Source organism: Tauraco erythrolophus, chromosome 17 (genome assembly GCF_009769465.1).
Source record: "Tauraco erythrolophus isolate bTauEry1 chromosome 17, bTauEry1.pri, whole genome shotgun sequence".
NCBI classification, from domain to species: domain Eukaryota; kingdom Metazoa; phylum Chordata; class Aves; order Musophagiformes; family Musophagidae; genus Tauraco; species Tauraco erythrolophus.
Genome location: NC_141481.1, coordinates 6,037,228 through 6,060,121, shown reverse-complemented (window position 1 = coordinate 6,060,121; position 22,894 = coordinate 6,037,228). Strand labels below are relative to the sequence as shown.

The window sequence follows — 22,894 nt, the reverse complement described above, 5'->3', positions numbered from 1 at the left end:
TTAAGCAATTTTTAAAATAGTTGTCTTCTGTGAGTGAGTTAGCATGTGGCTGAGACCTTGCTGATTTTTCACGAAGTGGAAGTCATACAGGTGTTCATTAACTAGTGCTTTGCTTAGTATAGCTTCAGTCATGCTCTTGGTTAGCTTATTCTTTTTAAAAAAAAATATTTTTAGGTTATGATTATGGATCAACAGACAGTTAACACTTACCTAATGAATATTGGCATTCCTCCCTAAAGCAGTATTAACTGAATAAAAGCAAAGCTTCTTTTAGTAGAGAGTTTTGAACAGCACGTCTTGTTCTAGCAACAGTTAAATGTGTGTCTCATACCAATAACCTTGGTGGTGGTAATTTTATTTATACGGTTCTGGTTTTAGGACTTTTTTTGTAGGTAGAACAGCACGATGATATTTCAAAATAAATTACGATATTCCATGAAGAGATAACAATGAAAAAGATAAATGTAGAGAATACAACACTAAAATGTTGCAAGTTGTGGATTTAATTAATTCAAGGCTTAGACTTACCATTGACTCTTCATCTAAAATTGAAGAGTCAGCCACCGTTTTTAGGGACAGGAGGAGGAACTTTTTTAGGGACCTTGCAGAAGTCTAGAATATCTTTATTAAAAAGTTTAGTAAAAATAATTTTCAGTGCTTTCCAAATCACTGCATCCTGGTTTGCCCTTCGTGAGCAGTATCTAGTGACCTAACCCAGCTGTGCTGGTGTATCTTGCCGTGTGCTTGCTGGGTGGCAGAGATCAGTGCAGACTGGGAGTGACAGAAGTGATGTGTACTGTGTGTTCCTGGCCCAGGTTAGTGTTGGTAGAGTGCAACTGTAGGAATGTTGTAGAATAGGCTTTTCTCTTTCTTATGAGGCATATCTGTTATCTTGGAAGGGACTGTATTATGGGGTGGCCAATGCATAGAATTATTCAAGGTCACATTAAATTTGCTGTTTTGAGAATCTTTGTATGTAGACACTCTAATAGTGAAATAAGTGTGTGTAGATTCAGTTCAGCTTAAGCTTTCAAGATACCTTCAGTAATGTAGAACACAGTACTTTCCTAGCAGAAGAGTTTTCACATGGAATTATTCATGAATAGCAGTTGCACTTTTTATTTTGTATACTGTAGTCTGTGTTAATTTCCATTGTAACCATGCTCTAAAAGAACTTTCATTCATGTTTGCGATATTTTGTTCCTGAATTATTCCATTTGAACTTTCAAAAAAAATTTTTTCCCTTGTCTGGTGACCTGCTGCTGCTGCCCAGGTTTTAAAGAAAATAGTAGACATGGTATGCCCCTGGGCAGGCTGCATTCTTCCTGGTAGTCCTTTTCTTTCTTCTCCAGGACTGATCAAATTTTTGGGGTGAGTAACTGCGCTAGGTCCATCTTTCTGAAGTTTGGCTATGTACTGACCATTGCCAGGCAAGCCTTGGACTACAGCTGCTAGCTGTACTCTGGGCAGAAATAAGAGAAGATCTTCAGATGAAGTGATCATCTAGCAGGGATTGTAGCTGTTAGGCTGGCACCATCACTCAGGAAGACCTCAGATACTGGTTCAGAAGGTGCCTTTGCCAATCATGATTCCTTGTCTGTTTCTCACCAGGCACATGGCTTTTTGTCCACTACTGAAGGCTGGTTTCCAGATAAAGCAAGGGAAAAGAATCTTAATTCTTCCTAAATGGATATGTATGCCTTAGTCTTCTGTAAAATCAGTAAAATCTTAAAAGAAATTCTCTTCATGCTTGTCGGATAACACCTCAACATGTCTTGTGTAGTTATGCTAGCTAGGAACAAAATGTAGATTTGATCCTTCAGATTCCTATTGCTATTTTAATGTTTGCTAAGCCTACCTAATCCTTCAGAATGTCAGGTGTCTTCAAAATTAATTGCTTAAACTGATGCCTTGCAAGAAACAGATCATCAAAGCCTATTTTATTCATACTTTCTTTAAAATTCAAAAACTAAGGTTGAGAATATTCTTCTTGACTATAATACAGAAGACATGGTCTCCTGTAGATGATGTCATGACCTGGTCTTTGGATGAGTTCATCAGATTCTGTAATATACAAGGACACAAAGGTTTTGTTTCTTAAATTTCTTTATTACGAGTTACTAGAAATTGCCACTAGTAAAGCAGGTATATACTTATGATTAATTACTTATATTCGCACCTATAGATATTATTCAAAGTGTTACCAGTAGAGCACTCGCCCACCTTCTCCCAGGAGTGAGGCCGGTTGATGAGTGACAAAGTCTCACTTCAAAGATGATTTGCATCGCGGAGCCCGGAGTCAGGCAGGCATCCCCAGTGAGGGTCCGCTCTGGCCAGGACATCTCACGGAGCGACCTCTTTGCAGGAGGAGGTCTCAGAGAAGCTCCATTTTGGGTAGAAAGTGAGTTATTTTTATATTGTTAGAGACATAAGGAGACATAGGATGCAACCACCTGGAGCCACCAGCAGCTTTTACTAACTGCTGTTTTTCACCTGGAATAGCTGATAGATGATGCTGTTCTCTATTTTCTCAGACCAATGTTTGCTTTCCCAGTCTGCTTTTCCAGCAGGAGCTGCCAGTAGCCATTGCTGATTCCTGCTTTCCCAGGATGTTTTCAACCATTACAGTCTATTTTTCACCTTTCCAGGCAATAAGTTTGTTGTAACTGTTTCTTGGATTTGCACTTATCGAGGTTATCTCGGGATGTCTCAGGTTCTTCGGTATCCAGCAGCCCTTCAAGGATGCTCCCGGTTCCCAGGCTGGGTTCTCAGGCTGGCACATTATCTTCTGTCAGTATTTTTCTGTTATAACCTTCCCATTATAACCAGGTTGCCTTTATGGCTGCTCCCCTTGAATGCCTGATGTGTAACATACCAGAGAAAAAAGATGTCTGTAGTTGTCTTGAGTGCTCTCATAAGAGTCACGGTGACTAAGAAAACTTCATGTTCCATGAATCCTCTAATTTTAATCACCATGGAACATCTAATGTTAAACTTTTCAAAAGAAACTTTGTTTCCTTTTTGCAAATGAGGGAAATTAATTATTCATATGAATTCATTGTAATTGGTACCTAAATCAGGTAAACTGCCTTGTGACCTTCACTGGTATAAATAGTGCTATTGATCAACTTGAGTGAAATGTTTTCTTAGGAAGATGCTAATTCTTCTGTACTATGATCCACTTAAATTAATAGCCACTGCACTTCTGTGCATTGTATACTTATGTTCCTCAATAGAGGAAGAATAGATCTATTTTCCTTTTCAAACCAGAGCTCTGCTTGCTGTCGGAGGACTACTCATAATGCTTCTGCTTGTGCCAAAATGATAGAGAAAATCTTGTTCCTTGGTAGTTGCTTGAGCTTAAATCTGGTTCTTTGCTTCAAGAAGCAGATTATTTTTTCCACAAGGTTTTCTTTAAATATTATTTGTGGAATTATTTTTATTTACGTATTCAATCAGAAGTCTGATTTAATCTTACCACACCTCTTTTTTTATAGCACCATTTATATAGAAACTAAATTCAAGGTTTTATGTAGAAGTAAACCAGTTCTGCTTAGTTCTGAATGAGTCCTACCCAGGTACTGAGCTGTCCACTGGAAGAAATGAAGTATTTTGGTAGCTAAATCAGGTTTTACATTTGATTTTTCTCATACTAGCTTTAAAACAAATCAGGATTTGTTTTTTTTACTTTTTTCTCAAATTACTGTTTTGACTTACTGAGTCTAGAAGTGCACGTTTTAGACAATACAGATATTATTGATCAAATGCTGTAGAGAAATAATTGCCTTTTCTTTTTCAGAGCGATCGTTGTCTTATTCTGACGAGTCTCGACTGTCAAATCTTCTTCGGAGGATTACTCGGGAAGACGACAGAGACCGAAGACTGGCTACTGTAAAGCAATTGAAAGAATTCATTCAGCAACCAGAAAACAAACTGGTTAGTGATTTTTACTTTTCTGTAGCACTGGAGTATTTACATTTCATAAAACTGTCTTTTTAAAAATCTGATTGGGATATGTCTGCGAGAAATATATTGTATACAAGGAATTTCCTTCCACCACAAAGGAAAGTGTATTCCTGGATTGCCTTTCCTTTTTCTGTCATTCAGGCAATTTTTTATTGTTTGATTACTTCAAACATATTGCCTTAAAGCAAACTACTGAATGTGCAAGCTATAGGAGTAAATGTGGCATGCATATGGGGTTTTTTGACTGGTCTTAGCAGTATCCTCTGGATCCGTCAGCGAGAAAATAGAGGAAAAAGGAAGTAAAACATGTTGTTGTTCAAGAACTATTTCTGTATTTTCAGTTAAAGATATGCAGATTTTATACAGTCTTGTAAATGGCTCATGTTGGAGTTAACTCAGCTTTCTAGATAAACACCTTTGTATGTAGGTTCCCTTTTATGGGAAGAGAACAAAACATGTCTTTGTTTTCATTACATCTTTGGGATTTTTAATGGGTTGTTGAACTGTGTCATGTCCTCAAGTGTTTCTTAAGGATTTGGGGGTGGGGGAGGAAGTATCCCACTATGGGTATGTGGTTTTAATATTACTTATTTTGAAGTGGAATGTTAAGAGTATTTTGTCTGACACATCTCCTCCACTGTTTTGAAGAGCTTAGGAGTTCTCTAAGTATTGAAAAGCACAGGAATTGATGGTTCAATACTCTGCCACTCATTTACAAGCAGTGCTGTGATACTTCAGTGGTGGGTTATGTGTCTATCCATCTTTATAAGAAGTTGGTTCACTCTCTCATTATGGATAATAACCAGTGATAATTGTGCTCTTTTCCAAAAGGCGTGACACTTAACCATTGAGACTTTTCTGTTCTGTGCACCTAGGTATAAGCAGACCATGTGCAAGCCTAGCTAATACTTCAGCTTTCCTCTGAAACAAATCCTTATTAATACAAAGGTTGGGGAAATAAATGCTTTCCACAATTACTCTGTGGTTGTTTTCGTTTAATTACTTCCATTATTCTCGATGCATTATTTTTTTTCTCCATTATTTTTTTATAACTGCATTTTATGTAAGTTTCTTGGTATCGCAGAACATATTGGAATTGCCATTCTAATATCTAACTCAGTAGTGACAAACTTTGTACTTGTTAGTGGTCAGAAGGTTAAAATATTGTCGCTGAGAAACTTTTCTTTAAACTTCTCCCAGCTTGCTAATGAGAACAAGATCAGATGTCAAGCCTAAAACTTTATATTGACAGTATTTAACCTAGCAGTAGCTCCTGCAGTTCTTGACACTATTAAGAGTAGTTTAACAAAGTTCTTTTCTTTCTCAGGATTGAAATGTGTGTTCAACAAAGTAAAATAGTAAAAGTCACTAGGTAGTGGCATTGTCATATAATGGCGTCATGCTCCAGCTTCTAAATTGTATAAATGCCTTCTCCTGTCTGCTTTGTAGTCTTTTGCAGATAATAGGCACGTTTTTAAAATGCCCTTGTGAGTTCTGAGGGCCCAAGCACGTGGACCTCATTCTCTCCTCCTCCCCCCAAAAGGGTGATGTTGCTCAAAGCTTAAAAACAAAAACCGCATAACATCCACTGTGTTAAAGGTTAATACCTTTCTGAAGAAAAGAGAACAAACCTTTTTATTAACTCATCAAGAAAACTTATTAATATCTTAGAGTTGCAGCTAATGTGTTAGTTTGCAACTCAACTCACTAATGTGTATTTTTTAGTGCATATTAGGAAAACAAGTGTTTCTAGTTATGTTTACTGGAAAGCACTGGTTCATCAATAATGTTTCATCCTCCAAAATAGTACTCTGCTTCTCTGAAAGTCAGGATTGCCTAAGGAGAAATTTTAATACGTCAGACTGATCAATTAAATATTGTGTTGATACAATTATTAGTACAGGAGATTAGGACTTCAGTTGACGCTACTGATGAGCTGTATGGTGAGTCTTAAATTTGTGATGTAATGTTATCAGCAAGCACTAAACCTAGAATAAACCTTGGTAGCAGGCTGCCAGTGTGTTTTTGTGGCTACTGTAAATAAATATGAAATATAACATGTAGGTTAATATTGCAGTATTACTTATAGTTCCTGCCAGTCTGCAGTGGCCACGGAAGGCACAATAGCATTCTATTAGCAAACAGAATTGGCGGTGGTGGTTTTAATGTGGGTGTAAACAGGACCTAGTTTGCAGAAGTTACCGTGCCATTATTATGCTTATGCCTTTTATGTTTCTTGTATTATAGGTACTAGGTAAACAACTGGATAATATCCTGAGTGCCATTCATGATGTACTCAATGAAAGGTAAGCTGGAACAACTAAGCAGTCTGAAGGCTTTAAAGAGAGAAACAATGACAGTGTTAGATTTGGATTTCAGTATAGAAATGGAGTTGGAGGGGAGAAGGGTGAAAGAAATTCATTCTTTAGTTTTGCATGGTGTGACATTGCAGTAACAGGACAGAACTGGAGAGAGTTAAGACTCTGGCATATCAACAATGCTGTTAGACCATCTAGAGTACACTTCACTTGGAGAGAATTCAAATGCACAAGCGTGGCTTTTATGTTGTATGTAATGTGAAGTCTGTCTCAGCTGTGTTTAGTCACCTGGAAGTTGTAGTGTGCTGCTGTGGTTGTCTAGCTTCCAGACTAGAAAAAACTTAAGGTTTTTTTCAACCTCATCTAATTCGTTTACATCCAACTAAGAGCACATTTAGAGGGAGCTCAGGTGTATGTGGGTTTTTTGGTGTTGAGTTCAGTGTTATTACCCAGAGCCAGCTGTATGTTAAGAATTTTCTTCCTTGGATAGTGTGTTGCAAGCAGAACAGCCTATTTATTGCTTTTATTCAAGTTGATTTATTCCATAGAATTAATATTTCATATAATTTTTCAGATTATGTTTTTATTTTAGCTTCATCACTGCTGCTGTTAAGTCAGAGAGAAGCAGCTTCATTCACACATATATTTTTCTGCTTTAGAAAATCTTAATTTGTTCATGGTTTCTTTTCTGCTTTCATGTCCGGAGATTCCATGTTTCTTTCTTTTTTTTTTTTTTCCCCACATACAGTAGCAAATTGCTTCAAGAACTGAGACAGGAAGGAGCTTGCTGTCTTGGCCTTCTTTGTGCTTCTCTGAGTTACGAGGCTGAGAAGATCTTTAAATGGATTTTTAGCAAATTCAGCTCATCCACAAAAGATGAAGTTAAACTTCTTTATTTGTGTGCAACCTACAAAGCACTAGAGACTGCAGGAGAAAAGAAAGCCTTTTCATCTTTAATGCAGGTAAGACTACAAGTTAAAATAGGGTTATTAATAATTTTTCCAGTGCAGTGCTTCAATCAACTTTTTAAACTGGAATGTACAATAAGTAATGCTATGTCGGCATAATAAATAAATATAATTATAACTGGGAGAGAACTTTCTGATTGAATGGGATTCTTTCGTTCTCATTACATTTGAAAGGAATGTCAGGTCTTTGTAGGATGATATATATTTTTATGTGACTTTTTAGTATATATTGCAGATCCAAGAGGAAGAATCTTGTTGAGACCAAAAAGAGAACTCAAGTAGAATGGTACACAAAACCCAACCTGTTGACTGCTTTGTGTTACCTCCTATTTACAACTTCTAACTTGAACTGTAATTAGATCTGAGAGGGAGTAGGATGTGTGCAGACAAATCTGGTCCTCTGGTTCAAGTTTTAGGGTCTGTTATTTTGGGTGTAGAACTACTATGTTCAGGTCTGTGCTCCAATTTAATGTTTACTTCACGGAGCCAAAAAGCTTCAGTAGGAGAAATGAACTTGGGACAGCTAGATGTTCTGTGGCTAAAGAATTAAAGAAAACAGTGTCTCCAAACCTTTAACCTGGGCCTGACATGTTTCAAGCAAATGTTATAGAATCGTAGAATGGTTAAGGTTGGAAGGGACCGCAAAGATCATCTAGGTCCAACCCCTCTTCCATGGGCAGGAACACCTTACACTACACCAGGTTGGTCAAAGCCTCATCCAACCTGGTCTTAAACACTTCCGGACATGGGGCATCTACACTAAAGATGATTATTTTCATGCAGTATGTGTGATGCTTTTTATGTTTTTCCTTCCTGCAGAAAGAATATTGACATGTTTCTGTTGTTTGAATCAAAGTAGTTTGCTAAAAAGTGTTCAACACTGAATAAATCTGTGTGTCTAATATCATAACTTTTTGGCATATTATTTTAATGAAGTGAAATGTCTAGTGTGTTTCCTTTACTTTTTAGCTTGTAATGACCAGCCTGCAGTCCATTCTAGAAAATGTGGATACACCAGAGCTACTGTGCAAGTGTGTCAAGTGCATCCTTTTGGTGTCCCGATGCTACCCACACATTTTCAGCACCAATTTTAGGGTAAGTTTACTTTGTCCTCTGTATTTTCTTTCTCTCATACGAAGGTTGATGCAGCAAACTGGGTAATGAACCTTTTTTCAAAATTGCTTTCCAGGACACAGTGGACATACTGGTTGGGTGGCATATAGATCACACTCAGAAACCTTCGTTGACGCAACAGGTGTCTGGTAAGTGTGGCCAAAGAATCGCTAACGTAGTCGACTGTGGTGTGTGGATGATGTGGAATACTGACACACGTCTGGTCTTACTGACATGGAAGTTGACGTAAAACCAAAATGAGTTTCTGGCTACGTCACAAGAGACTTTGCTCCTACTTTTTTTGTAAATTTGCGTTTACCATTTTATGCTATATCTGGAAAAGCAGGATGCTTTATTCAGGCTACATTTAAACATCAGTTGTTTTGTGTAACTTTAATTTTTAATAAGTTTCTAGATCTTAATATGTTTGTTGTGAAAGAGTATATTTTCTCCTATGTACTTCTAGAAAATCTTTGTGGTCGAGATACTGTACTGGCATTTAAAAAATTGGGAAACTTCTTCCTATAGCTATAGCAGTTATCTTGGAGTTATTCACAGCAAATCTGTTTTGTTTCCTGTGTCATAGTCCTAGATTCTGTCCTAAATGTTTAACTGCTGTGAGGCAGGACTGAAACTTCAAATGAATTTGTCAAAGGAACAAGAGAGGGAAATACAATTTATATTTATTTTAAAAACAACTCATGCAGATGACCTTCTCTTCCTTAGTGACTTTTACCTCAGCAATATGCCACTAAAATTTAATTTTCCTATGTTACCTTGTTCCTCTGTTTTTATTGCCCTGGTATTTTTATACAGGATGGCTGCAGAGCTTGGAACCCTTTTGGGTGGCTGATCTTACTTTTTCTACCACGCTCCTGGGTCAGTTTTTAGAAGATATGGAAGCTTATGCTGAGGTAAACAAGACTTTATGGTGTATACCAGAGTTGACTGTTGTGGATTTCTTAATAAATCCAGAGCTGTGATTCTTCTGGATGTATTACATTTGTAGAAAATAAAATTATATGGTTTTCTTGGGGAAAAGGGAATCAAATTATGAAGTATACTTAAGGCATGTACAATAACAATTCTACATGAATCCTTATGAATTACTTCAATAGTATCATAGCCAGGCTTTCAGCCATTGTCAACTGAGAATATAATTTTATACTTAAAATAAAAACAATTAACCAAACAGGAATGCCTTCACTTTTAAAAGCTGCAGTGAAGACATTTCACAGTCTTTCCTTGGTATTTTCTCTAATTGTCCAACTTCAGAGTTTTTCAGATGTAGTGACTACTGAGGAGAGCAGGATTCTTAATGCTTTCATAGATTAATGGTAAATCTGTTTTTTAAATAAAGTGACGGATTATATTGTGCAGGAAATAGTGCAGCAGGAACTGATAGAAAACATAAATATATTCATTTTGCATACTTTCTTTTGAATTTGTAACCTGTGTAGAGTTTATCTAACACTGTCATTAAAGGAAGAGTTTTGGTTTGGGGAGGGTGTTGTTGTCTTAAAGTGTATGTGCTCATATGTATACATGCTTATAACTAGATTATGCTGTATTATTTATGTTGGCATGCAGATCCTATAGGTGAAATTGTACTTCCAGCATAATCTGTTTCACTCAAAGCAGAATAAATAGTTTGATTTTGTTAGTGTACTTACACGTGCACCAAGGCTTCTGATGGTACAGCTTTAAGAGTTAGGATTGGCAGACCTCTCTGGCAGCATCAAGCCCACAGAAACCTGTGCTGCTCGGAGTGTGAGCACACGGTTGAAAGTGGTGAGGCAGCGCAGTAAGTAGCTGCTTATCAGCTTGTCTGCTGAACCGGACAACGTGCGTATTCTTAGTCACGGAAGAGTTTTAAGATAACATGCATTAACTTAAATCATGGAAGAGGTGGTTCCAGCTAGTGTGTTTTTTATCTCACAGTGGAGTAGACCAAGGCTATATCTATACTGATGAGATCAGCACTTCTGGGAATGTTCCCAGGCACTGATGCCAGCTGGCATGAAGTATCCTGCTGGTAAACTCATGGTCTCCAGATCAAGGTAGCTGCATGTAAACAGTGTGACGGGAACGGCCACTCAAACATCCTGACTCCAGTTTGTGACCGGGAATTGTTTGGGAGAGTGGTAGAAGTGTGCAGACAACTGTTGTAATAGTGCAGTGATATGGATGGTCATGTTCCAGGGGCCAGGAATATCATAAGCCTCTGTCTTAATTCACAAGATATAGTCTGAGTACACTGTTTCAGTGGCTAAACTAATGAGCAGCACCTCATTACTGCTCTGTGGGTTGCTCATCATCATTATCGTCATTGTGTGCCTATATCCCATCTTCCTACATATGTGAAGTTAGAGATACTGAATAAATGTATCTATAATTGGATAGTATCTGTAATATGTCTGGAAAATAGGTGAAGTATTTTCAATCTCATATTTTGATCTTTTATGCATGTATTATAACTGTTAATGATGTGTACTGATGTATAAAATGTCTGTGCTGTAGGACCTCAGCCATGTGGCTTCTGGGGAATCAGTAGATGAAGATATTCCTCCTCCTTCAGTGTCACTACCTAAACTGGCTGCACTTCTTCGGGTTTTCAGTACTGTGGTGAGGAGTATTGGGGAGCGCTTCAGCCCAATTAGAGGACCACCAATTACGGAAGCGTATGTAACTGATGTAAGAATTCATGTTTTTCTTTTAGTTTTTTTGTTACTGATGTGATTTATCATCATAAAATGATGCTATTCACTGTTTAGTTTATTTAGAATTTTACATGAATATGTGTATGCTCGGCTTTGAGCAAATGTATTTTCTTCAAGAAATATTCTACAAGAAATTTGTTCAATATTAAGGTGTAGATTGTGATAATGGCACATGGGAGTCATATATAGCAGACACTAACTTCTTTTTTTAGACATTTTATCTTGTGCAGCTAGGCTTATACTTGTGTTATCTTTCTTTCTAACCATAATGTTACCATTTATTCAGATTGCTATGATGCTATAAAAGTGAATTCAATTTTATAAAATGTAGGATTTTTTTATCCATGCTGAAATTGTATCTGTTGAATTTGGTAGCAAAGTCCTATTGTTCTATAGTATAGTGTGGTGTAAACTCAGAATAAATGTTATATAAAGTAGCTGCTATACTTCTGTAACAGGAACTGGAGAGGATGTGAATAATTAAAGAAAAACAAAACAAACAAAACCAAAAACTTGACATTAAAATCTTGTTGTTGCTGCATGAGCTGCACAACTGGCATTTATGCCCTTGCAGAGTTCTGTGAGGGACAAAACATCTCAGATAAATAAGTGTATGGATTTCCCAGTTAAAGCCAAGACAGTTACGTAACTTATGTCTTAATCTGCAGAGAATTCCTGTGACAAAAGCTCAAGAAAACTAGTCTGTCTTTTTACAAGAGGAGTTCTGTTGACATCAGTTGGAGCTGAACAGAATTCTGTATAAGGAATTTAGGTTTTCTAGGTCTTTGCAGGTCTTTAACTGAGTAGGAAACCAGGCGATTGAAGGCTTGTTTTTTCTTATACTTTTGAAGTCTAATGCCCTGATCTGCATTATTCAGAATATTCTGTTGACAGAATTTACCAAGCTGCAGAGTAGGTGATGAGGCAGGATACCAAATGAACGTGAATATCATTAAATAACATACAGTCCTTGTCTCTTTTTAGTGAAGTTTAATTTAGGTCTATTTTTAACTTTCCAGGTTCTGTACAGAGTAATGAGATGTGTGACTGCAGCAAACCAAGTATTCTTTTCTGAAGCTGTACTTACAGCTGCCAATGAGTGTGTTGGTGTTTTATTTGGCAGCCTAGATCCAAGTATGACAATACACTGTGACATGGTCATCACGTACGGATTAGATCAAATGGAAAGTTGTCAGACTTGTGGCACTGATTATGTCATTTCAGTCCTGAATCTGTTGACACTGGTTTGTATATATTTTTATTGTTGTGGTTTCACATTGGAAAATACTATTTTCGAAGCAAGCTTGCTTTTTTTGTGTGTATTAGATAAATATTTAAAACTCTCTTCATCCTGATAATAAGCAAGAAATTCTTCTTCTAAATGCTTGTATTCTGTTCTGTAAAGCTTATGCTGCTGGCTTGTTTATGCATTTGGCTTGTTGATAAAGTGGTGTTTAGTTTTAACCTGAGTGTTCATGGTTTGGTTCTTTGTTTTTTTATCCCTGTCTGGCTTGACTGTTGGACAGTGCCATTCTTTAGCCTCTGCAGATGGTAACACCACCTGATGAATTTCAGATTCTTAGTGTTTAGTATGTTCTATTTATCTACTTATGCCATGACCTGGGAAATCAGACTTCTTCAAAATATGGCTCTTAACGTGTAGGCCACAAACTGTTAAACCCATATCCATCTAAGTTAATCACGCAACTTGCTCTCACCTGTGCTGCTAAAGCATGAAAATAACTAATTCTCTGAATGTGAATTTAGGAAAGCAAATACAAAATACTTGCATTGCTGGGAAGCTGGTTTTTTTTTCTAGATATAGTGTATACAAGCTAGAAAAACAGTATTTTAATTAATCTTTAATAATCTATTCTAATAAAAATCAATTCAGGTAGTTAAAAATATTTATAATTTTGTTTTTTATCCACAGATTGTTGAACAAATAAATACAAAACTACCATCTTCATTTGTAGAGAAATTATTTATACCAGAGTCTAAACTACTTGTTCTTCGTTATCATAAGGAGAAAGAGGTAAGAGTAAGTGACTTCTACAGGTGTATTACAACAACCTTCATGCGTTTCCTAGAATATATTTATTAAGCCGTAAAACTTTGTTCATCTTATATATATATTTTTTTATATCTAACTATATATCTATGAATCTTTTGAGAAAGCAGATGTAGCTAGTTCTTGGTTTTGGCATTTAGATTTGATAAGGAATTGGTAAGTTGGCCATCATACCAGATAGAGAAGTCCTTAGTTGATGTGACTTTCATACTCAGTGTGTTATGTGGATGATCCAGAAAGTAATTAATGGATTCTGTAAGTAAGTAGTACTTAAATACAGAAAAGAGAAGATAGGTATGTGTATCAATCTAGGCTATTCATAGATAAAGAAGAGTAATTTTAAGTTCTGTGTTGATGATTAATATATTTTATTATTTCATACTAATCAATTATTACTGTAATTGTTTTGTATTCTCAAGGTTGTTGCAGCAGCCCAAGCTGTATACCAAGCTGTGTTGAGCCTGAAGAACATTCCTGTTTTGGAGACTGCTTACAGGTTGATTCTAGGAGAAATGACCTGTGCTCTGAATAGTCTTCTCCATAGTTTACATCTTCCTGAGGCCTGTTCTGAAATCCACCATGACTCTTTCAAGAAGCGTATATTCAATGTGGATAATGCAGAGTTTGTTTTTATATTTGACCTCAATGCTCTAAGTACTATTGGAAATGCTAAAAACTCATTGATTGGGGTGAGTAAAAACTCTACAGATAAAGTTTGTGCAAAAAGTGAAAAACACTTTTTAACTTAAGAGATACCATAATGTATTTCACCAGTAGTACACATGTGTAATTAAAATGATGATATTTGTTTCCTAACTTATGTTCTAGAAAAACTTCCAGTATTGAAACTTAGGGGAAATGGAATGGGTGGATTGTGTCTCTAGTTGGTGCATAATGAAGTTTCTAGGGAAGGTCATCTTATCAGGGTTATTCATGGTTTGATTCTAAGATTGTCAGTAATTATTTTTGAAAATCAAGACAGATAAAAGCAGCTTTAGTGTGTCCTCTGGTAGTATATCAGCCATGTGAAAACACTTGTTCCAGATCTTTCCAAATAAAAACATAAACTGCTTTTAACAGGTTGTTTAAAAAGGGAAAAGGAAATACTTAGTTAAGTTCAGAAAATTAATAGTTAAATTATTTCCCTTGGGAAGAAGCAAAACACAATAATTAGTAGTATGGAAATGACGCTTGAAAATCGATCCTGGTTATTATGTTTCTTTGTTCATGTTGCGATTGCTTTATAGATGTGGGCCCTTTCGCCAACTGTGTTTGCACTACTGAGTAAAAATCTGATGGTCGTTCATGGTGACATAGCAGTTCATTTTCCTGCTGTCCAGTATGCAGTACTTTATACGTTATATTCACACTGTTCCAGGTATGAAGATTAATAATTCATCAGTATATTAAAAGCACTAGGATGGACTGATCTGAATATATTGTTGGAGGGATGAATTTAAACAGGGAATTACAATTAAGCTTTTGCCCAAACTTACCTAATCGGTTTTTACTTTGATTAATTGCAGGGAGTCTGTATCTCAGCCAAGAAAGCATATCCTGGCTTAAAATTTGGCATTTTATTCAAAGGCAGATTAGAAGTCTTGTGTTTGAATAGAGATAACTGAGGGAGAACTCTGCTGAAAGTAAATAAGGAAAGATTATTTACTATTTTGCTTATTGTGAGATCTAGGAGAGGTAATGAAATGTGAACAACAGATTTATACACGTTGTGGACCTTGTTACTACAAAATGTTGTCAAAGTAAGGGACTATAACAGCTAAACTAGTATTCTGTACATTTCTTGGTTTTGGTGATTTTTCAGTAAGCATTTGATACCAGTAACAGTTGAAACGAGGTTACCGGGCTGCATAGACTGATGTGAAATTGTAGCTTTGTTCTTTTAGGCCAGGGATCAAAATACTTACGTTTTGACATAGTGTGGTTACTGTGTGGGTGTACATTAACTTGTACTGCTGGATTCTTTGGTTGTTGATTTCTCGTTGGTTTGGGTTTGGGTTTTTTTAATTGTTGTTTTTCCTCCCCTACTCTATACTTCGAGGAAGTATCCCTAATCCTGGGGTGCTTTTATATTTTATGTTTTTCTTTGCCTTTTCAGGCATGACCATTTCATATCCAGTAGCCTCAGTTCTTCCTCTCCCTCTCTGTTTGATGGAGCAGTTATAAGTACTGTAACCACAGCAACAAAAAAACATTTCTCAATCATACTAAACCTTTTGGGGCTACTGCTGAAGAAGGATAACCTTACTCAAGATACCAGGTAACTAACATTTTTCTTATTAATCAGGAGACTTTTTTTTTTTCAAGTAGAATGCTCTAATTCAGGAACCAGGATAATTTTCATGTGTAAAACTTGGGGTAAATTTAGCCAGTCAAGTATTTGGATTTTTTTAAACATTAATAATGAAATACCTGTGGAAAAAGTAGCTGCCCATTTTTATGCATGAAAACTAGAAAAACTGAAACCATCGTAAGATCTATACAGTTAAAGCAGAGCTATCAAACTTTACTGAAAAAAAAGTTTTTGCTCATTAAAAGTTCCCTTTTACAATAGTAGTCCTGTATTACCAAAATGCTGTGAAAGCTAGGAATGTTTTTAATGTTACGAAACCTTTTGTTTAAACAAATAAGGCTTATGGTATACTCATCTGTAATGTCAAATAGTTTTAAGTTATATTGAAAGCTATCGTTCTGTAGCTGTATAGAGTGACTAAAACTTTTGTTTTTTGAAGGAAACTGCTTATGACATGGGCTTTGGAAGTGGCTGTTCTGATGAAAAAATCAGAAACATATGCACCATTATTTTCTCTCCCATCTTTTCATAAGTTTTGTAAAGGACTTTTAGCAAACAGTAAGATATCGCATATTTTTACTTATTAACTGTCTTTTACGTGGCATAATTAAATACGTAAGTGTCCTTGTCGTACCACTGATAGCTGTAACTGAACTTGTTTCGTTTGCTTTTAGGGGTGCGTCTGGTTTGTTTTGTGCAACAACTTACATTTTCCTTCTATAATTTTTCTCAAATGGATCCCTATTTATTACTTACGCAAACAGTTAATTTTCTTAATAATTTGTGATTGTGAAATTGATCTACCAAAAATGACAGCAATTTGCCAAATCTGACTTGTAAGATTGCATTTTATTTTATTGAAAGCAGTGGAACCATTCCATAATGTGATGTATTGTTTTGGATTTCAAAACCTGGAAATAGAAATATAGGAATAAATGCTTTTAGTAGCATAATACTAGCAAGAGCAGTAACTTCCCAAAGCCAGGAGTAAACTAACTTTACCTTAGTTTTTTGTCACTGAAATAAATTGTGTATGATGCCAATGTATGGAGTCCGTGGAATGATTAATGTCAGTGGTCAGAAAAGACTCATAAGTAACACAAAGCACAAGTGACTTTTTGTTACTAAGTATTTACTTGTTATAATAAAATCAGTCAACAAAATCAAAAGAAAAGTATGGCTTAAAGCCTTTGTCTCCTTCTATACCAGCTGTGCTGTAAAAACGTCTTTAGATGTTCTAACACAACCAGAGTAATGCATAAGTTATCTAATTCTAAAAAGAATAACTTTTTTTTTTTCTTTCAACTCCTTAATTCAGCCCTTTTGGAAGATGTGAACATTTGTCTCCAAGCATGTAGTAGCCTCCATGCCCTGTCTTCCTCCCTCCCAGATGACCTTTTACAAAGGTACTTGCTCAGAATTCTGTCTGTTATTTCAATTATGCTATTAATGGAAGTATCAGCGCGTATTTTTTCATTTTTGGTGATGCAGGTGTGTTGATGTGTGTCGTGTTCAACTAGTACATAGCGGTGCTCGTGTAAGACAAAGTTTTGGAAAACTTCTGAAGTCAATTCCTTTAGATGTCGTGTTGAGGTAGGTTGTTCAGATTAACTTCGATATAGAGAATGGTTTAGTTTCTTTCTTCAATGACGTTTATATGAAAAATAATGCTGTTTGAATGTCATCATAGAATCATATTGTCTTAATTTAAAATCAAAAAGCATAAAGTGACTTGCTGTCTCTTCTACTTTCTTCTGTGTTTAAGAAAGTAGGTAGTACACAAAGTAATTAACCAATTTGATAAACTTACAACAAATACGAATACTTGTAAGATCCATGTTATCCAGAGCTTCAGCAATATTATGTCCTGCAATTTGTCTCAAAGACCTGAGCTCTTAAAGCACTTAGTTGTTATACCAAATAGTATATTAATTCCAGTCATTGCATATGGACGTGTGTATGTGTGTAACCTTTTTGCACAACTTTTATTTATTCGAGTACATGATCCTTGTGGGTTGTTTTCCCCCACCCTCTTCCTGCAGTAACCGTACCCACACAGAAATACAAGAAATTTCTTTGGCTATAAGAAGTCATATGAGCAAAACTCCAAGCAATACATTCCACCCGCAGGATTTCTCTGATGTCATTAGTTTTATTTTGTATGGAAACTCTCACCGAACTGGGTAAGAACTTCTTTTAAAACTGTAATCCATGTATGTTGAATTTATAGTAAAGAATTCCAAGCTACATTTAGTTTTAAATTGTATTTATCAATTACATTGCTTTACCTTCAATCATTTTTTTTACACTTCTCTTTAAGTATTTATAAATATCTTCAAGCACACACCTTTTTGCATATTTGCCTATGTACATTATTTCCCAGCAGCAATCCTAGGAGAGATTTGTTTGAGAGCAATAGGGAGCTGAAGTGTGTGCAGTATAAACTTGTTACTACATGAACTCACGTACTGATGTTTTCTTTCAGGAAGGATAATTGGTTAGAAAGATTATTCTATAGCTGTCAAAGACTAGATAAGAGAGATCAACCAGCCATTCCTCGTAATCTGTTGAAGACTGATGCTGTTCTTTGGCAGTGGGCTGTTTGGGAAGCAGCTCAGTTTACTGTTCTTTCGAAGTTACGAACTCCTCTGGGTAGAGCCCAAGATACATTTCAAACAATTGAAGGTAATGTGAAAAATATAGTTTATTTTCATGTGATTTTTTTTTGGTAAGATTGTGCAGCTAAGAACTTTTTTGTCCAAGGCAAGAAACGCCATGGCTTTGTTTTTCCGTGATTATAGATTTTAGCATAATAGAGCAGTTTTTGACTGACTCATCAAGAAATGCAATGACAGAAGAGTGGTTTCATAATTGCTATCAACTTTTGAGAGATTTTACTTTAGCATTGCTGTCCTTTGACATATTTAAATAAAATATCATCTGTAACTTTTTTCCATGTTTTGGTAAAACATGTAGGTATTATTAGGAGTCTTGCAGCCCATACATTAAACCCTGACCAGGATGTTAGCCAGTGGACTACTGCAGACAATGACGAAGGACACAGTAGCAACCAGCTCAGGCTTGTTCTCCTTCTACAGTATCTGGAGAACTTGGAAAAATTGATGTACAATGCTTATGAAGGATGTGCCAATGCCCTCACCTCTCCACCCAAGGTTTGTTTGTCTTACAGTGCTGATGTTACTTGATATTCTATTGAATGAACAGGTTTTTTTCAGAGTGGCTCAGGTCTTAATTGTGGAACTTCAGAAGAACTTCTCAAACAAAGTTTGAGTCTCTTAATTCATCTGGCTTTGATTTTGGCTTATTCCTAGAGAACGTGTGAAAATGGGATTTATTTCTGGAGTACCAGCTTGTATATATAGTGGTACAAATCAAGCAAGTCTGTAGTACTTCTCATTCGTAGCTCTCATCTATTTGTAGATTGTCAGCAGTCCTGTTACTTTATAACAGTTATTTGAGGCTTTAAATTGCTTTTTGAAGAATATGATCATTATTTATAAACAACATACCCTTTTGTGTAGCTTTAACTGCAAAACATTCTTCACTGTTGAAATAAGCTGTTTAATTACTAGACTTTGACATGACAGTAATACGCAATTTATAGTCAGTTAATTTCGAGATTGTTAGCTTGCCAGTATGCCTCGCCAGTTGCGTGCTATGCATGATTTCAGACCATCTGCATTAATAAAAATAAGAATGCAGGATTTTACCTGTTCTTTCGTCTCCCAATTGAAAACTCAACTGGAGAAAAAAAACCTGTCCTGACTTTGATTGTTATAAATATTAAGTACTTAATGTAACTATTTGGATTCATACAGAAGAACGGTATTGTAAAACGTATCTTTTCTGTCTTTAAAGGTTATCAGGACGTTCTTTTATACTAATCGTCAGACATGCCAAGATTGGCTAACGCGGATTAGACTTTCCATCATGAGAGTTGGATTGCTGGCTGGCCAGCCTGCTGTGACAGTCAGGCATGGTTTTGATTTACTCACAGAAATGAAAACTAATAACAGTATCTCTCAGGTACTCTTCTTTTCAAACTCTGTAGACTATTGCAAAAATATTCCCAAGGTATTCTGGAAGAGCTAAACTAAGGCAATCGGTAGTTATTAAACCCAGCTGGTCTGTAAAAGATTGTGTTACTTAAAGCTACATTTTTAAACTCGTAGTTCTAGATTAACAGACTTTTGTGGTTAAGTGAATACTGTAAATTGGAGATTAGATTGTACTGTACACATATGGTCAAATACTATACATAAATGAGTGTTGTACGTTGTTCAGTTTGAATTAAGCAATTTATTTTGAAGTGGAAGGTTCTACTTAAAACTCACACAGTGATGGCTAACTATTGACATTCAGGCTGTGGATTCACAGCGTGTACTCTTCCCTCAGCTCCCCTGTTTTTCCAAAAGCAGTGTAATGGGTGGGTATGCAGAGCACTTCGCTTGTAGATGCATATAATGAAATACTGCTTTACCATTTCCAAGTATTTAATCGTGTATAGAGCTCTTATTTTATATGTGACTTGTTAATTAAAGCTTTTGGTTTGATTTTAGGGAAATGAATTGGAAGTGACAATTATGATGCTGGTAGAAGCATTATGTGAGCTTCACTGCCCTGAAGCTATTCAGGGTATCGCTGTCTGGTCTTCTGCTGTAGTTGGGAAGAGTCTTGCCTGGATCAATTCTGTAGCTCAGCAAGCAGAAGGGCGGTAAGTTTTCTCAGATATCTAGTTATTACAAACTTGGACATTTTTTCCTTCTTATGGATAGTTCTGCTTCTGAATCTTTTAAATTGTGGTATGAATCAAGGCTACTGATCGAATTTCCATGTCAATTAAAGGCATTGTGTCTTTCAGAGATACTTAATGCATCTAGCATTTTTAGATATTTTAACTTTTAGTTTTAACTGAATTACCAGGATTTGAATATAAAGTGTTCCTAAACTGTTTTTTCTTAGTTTTTCATACACAGCAATACTATTTTGATACTGTGTTTAATTTTTCATTGCAAAATATTATTAATTTAAATATTTTCTAATGAAGTTTCTGACCAACGGCGTGATCTGATTACCTGCCACAGTTTGCCAAGAGAGGGACTCCGAGAGAGATGCTTTGCAGTTTTAGTTCAGCTTTGAAAAAGTGGCTTCTACGTCTATTGAAGTAGAATCTTTGGCTGCAGATACAAATAAATGGGTCAATGTTCCAGATAGGGTATGCCTTCATTTTGGTGTTTTCATGTTCTTAAAGGAATGCATCCTTTCTTCTGTATGAAACGAAAAAGAGACACCTTTCCTTATTTAACTGCCATGTAAAAATCCCAAAACAAAACAAAAAATGAGGTTTTCTAACTATAGTTTTCCAATTTTTGTAAGATTCCTTAAAATAGTGTGCAGCTTTATAATACCTGAGAAGTTTCTCAGAATTGTCAATTTAAGATGTGAATTGTTGCCTTAAACCTGGTTTTGCAGTCTTCTATTAAATGATACGTAGTTAATCAGTATTCACTTCTACTCATTCAGGTAAAAAGTCTGATAGTCGACTATAAAACTCATTTATCTCCTTCAATCTGTACTTGGTTTGTAGTTATTAGAACCTGAATGGAAAAGCTTTTATACTGTGCTATAACCTGGGAATTCAGCTGGTAAACTTGTATTCTGTGTTAATCCCTTTCTTTTGCTGAAGGTGATACGTGAACTTTTTTGACTATTGTGGTAAAGAAATGTTTATAATATAGTCTATTTACCAAAAAAGAAAAGTGATTCTGTAAAATGATGACTAAAGTATTGAACCATTTAAGGTTTGAAAAAGCGACTGCAGAATACCAGGAGCACCTGTGCTCCATGACAGGAGTGGATTGCTGCATAACAGGCTTTGACAAAACTGTTCTGAAGTTGGCCAATTCAAACAGTGTGAATAATGCCAGCCCAAAGCATTCCTTGAATGGTCAGTATTTATTTTCTTTTTAAGAGAAATACAATTTTGTAACTGTATTTGCATAACATTTTGAACATTTGATGATATAGCCAGGGTAATGATAATGTTTAATTCTTAAATCTGAAAACCCGTTTCTGTCTCCAGTTAAACTGAACTGCTTAATGTCATTGAAAGCAGTTTTATGTGTAGAGATGGGGGTTTGCAGTACTGAGGTCTAGCTGAATGAAACTAAAAATAATAAGTAAAATATTTTCTAAATTACTAATTTAATTCTAAATTATTTTAGATCATCATAACTTAATGCTTAGTATTTGACATAATTGTATCATAAATACACTAGTTACTCAGTTGTTTTAACTACTGAGGCTTTGTTGCAGTATTCCATTTCATCTTTGAAAAGGGACCACCTTTGTTCGTAATTTAGTTCTTCTGTTTTCCTGTTTCGATACTACTTTACAGATATGGACTAGATTTTTCCAAAACCTCCTTTGAAAAAGGTTCTATTTTTAAAACAAACAAACATGTAAGTGGAAGAAGAATACTGTAAATGTGTAACTATTTGATTTTTTAAATTGTTTCTCTTGACAAAAGACATAGAAATTACATTTGAGTATTAGAATTGCTATTTAAAATACATACAAACATAAATATATATTGAAGTATACATACTATTTTTTTGTTTCACAGGAGAAACTAGAAAAACTGTTCTGACTAAGCCAAGTGACTCTTCACCTGAAGTTATAAACTACTTGGGTAACAAAGCATGTGAATGTTACATTTCCATTGCCGACTGGTCTGCTGTTCAGGAGTGGCAAAATATGGTCCATGACTTGAAGAAAAGCAATAGTAATACCTCAATCAATCTGAAAGCAGATTTTAACTACATAAAGTAAGTATATAATTAATTTGTTCAACAGTACCTTAGAGCTTAGTGTCTTGGAACTGAAATATTGAGGTTTTTATGGATTTTAGAAACTAGTTGTCATTGAAATGAAGGTGTGATGAAAAGAAAATTGTGTTCTTGGTGGAAGAGGATGAACTTGGCCATGATATTACTGGCCATACAGATAAGGAAAGAGGTAACATCATTATAAACAATTACTGTGGCTTTCTGACTGCTGAGGTTTCTTAGTATACAAGGAAATCATCTTTTCATTGAAAGTAAGAGATACTAAATTTATTCTACTTCTGTTAGCAGAAGATGCATCCTTTTGCACAACTTCAGTGATAGCAAAAAATAAAACACCTGTCGGTGCAGTTCTTAAAAGTATTTTAATTCATTAATCTAATGTGAAAAGTATATTAAAGAGATGATATTGACTGCTGAAATTATTATTTAGTTTTTTAAAATGGAATTTAGAATTGTAGTTTGTGCATTTATTTTCTAACCCTTGATATCTCTCTGGTTCATGAAAAAATATTCGTGACATTGAAGTGGTCCTTCAAGGTTTAAGGGTCATTGCTGTTT

The 22,894-nt window shown here is 35.6% G+C and overlaps 1 protein-coding gene across 1 annotated transcript in view; it reads left to right on the top strand.

The window, feature by feature from the left end:
* SMG1 (SMG1 nonsense mediated mRNA decay associated PI3K related kinase) overlaps nucleotides 1–22,894 on the top strand; it is a 67,251-nt gene that overhangs the window by 15,093 nt on the left and 29,264 nt on the right. Inside the window, exons 4-25 of the mRNA XM_086622377.1 lie at nucleotides 3,800–3,936; nucleotides 6,214–6,272; nucleotides 7,033–7,246; nucleotides 8,222–8,347; nucleotides 8,442–8,514; nucleotides 9,182–9,279; nucleotides 10,886–11,059; nucleotides 12,105–12,329; nucleotides 13,019–13,120; nucleotides 13,576–13,845; nucleotides 14,404–14,534; nucleotides 15,273–15,434; nucleotides 15,907–16,025; nucleotides 16,786–16,873; nucleotides 16,959–17,060; nucleotides 17,510–17,650; nucleotides 17,953–18,152; nucleotides 18,444–18,640; nucleotides 19,347–19,514; nucleotides 20,048–20,202; nucleotides 21,290–21,435; nucleotides 22,114–22,315. Of these exons, the coding sequence (XP_086478503.1) occupies nucleotides 3,800–3,936; nucleotides 6,214–6,272; nucleotides 7,033–7,246; nucleotides 8,222–8,347; nucleotides 8,442–8,514; nucleotides 9,182–9,279; nucleotides 10,886–11,059; nucleotides 12,105–12,329; nucleotides 13,019–13,120; nucleotides 13,576–13,845; nucleotides 14,404–14,534; nucleotides 15,273–15,434; nucleotides 15,907–16,025; nucleotides 16,786–16,873; nucleotides 16,959–17,060; nucleotides 17,510–17,650; nucleotides 17,953–18,152; nucleotides 18,444–18,640; nucleotides 19,347–19,514; nucleotides 20,048–20,202; nucleotides 21,290–21,435; nucleotides 22,114–22,315 (3,289 nt within the window). The remainder of the gene's footprint in view (nucleotides 1–3,799; nucleotides 3,937–6,213; nucleotides 6,273–7,032; nucleotides 7,247–8,221; nucleotides 8,348–8,441; nucleotides 8,515–9,181; nucleotides 9,280–10,885; nucleotides 11,060–12,104; nucleotides 12,330–13,018; nucleotides 13,121–13,575; nucleotides 13,846–14,403; nucleotides 14,535–15,272; nucleotides 15,435–15,906; nucleotides 16,026–16,785; nucleotides 16,874–16,958; nucleotides 17,061–17,509; nucleotides 17,651–17,952; nucleotides 18,153–18,443; nucleotides 18,641–19,346; nucleotides 19,515–20,047; nucleotides 20,203–21,289; nucleotides 21,436–22,113; nucleotides 22,316–22,894) is intronic.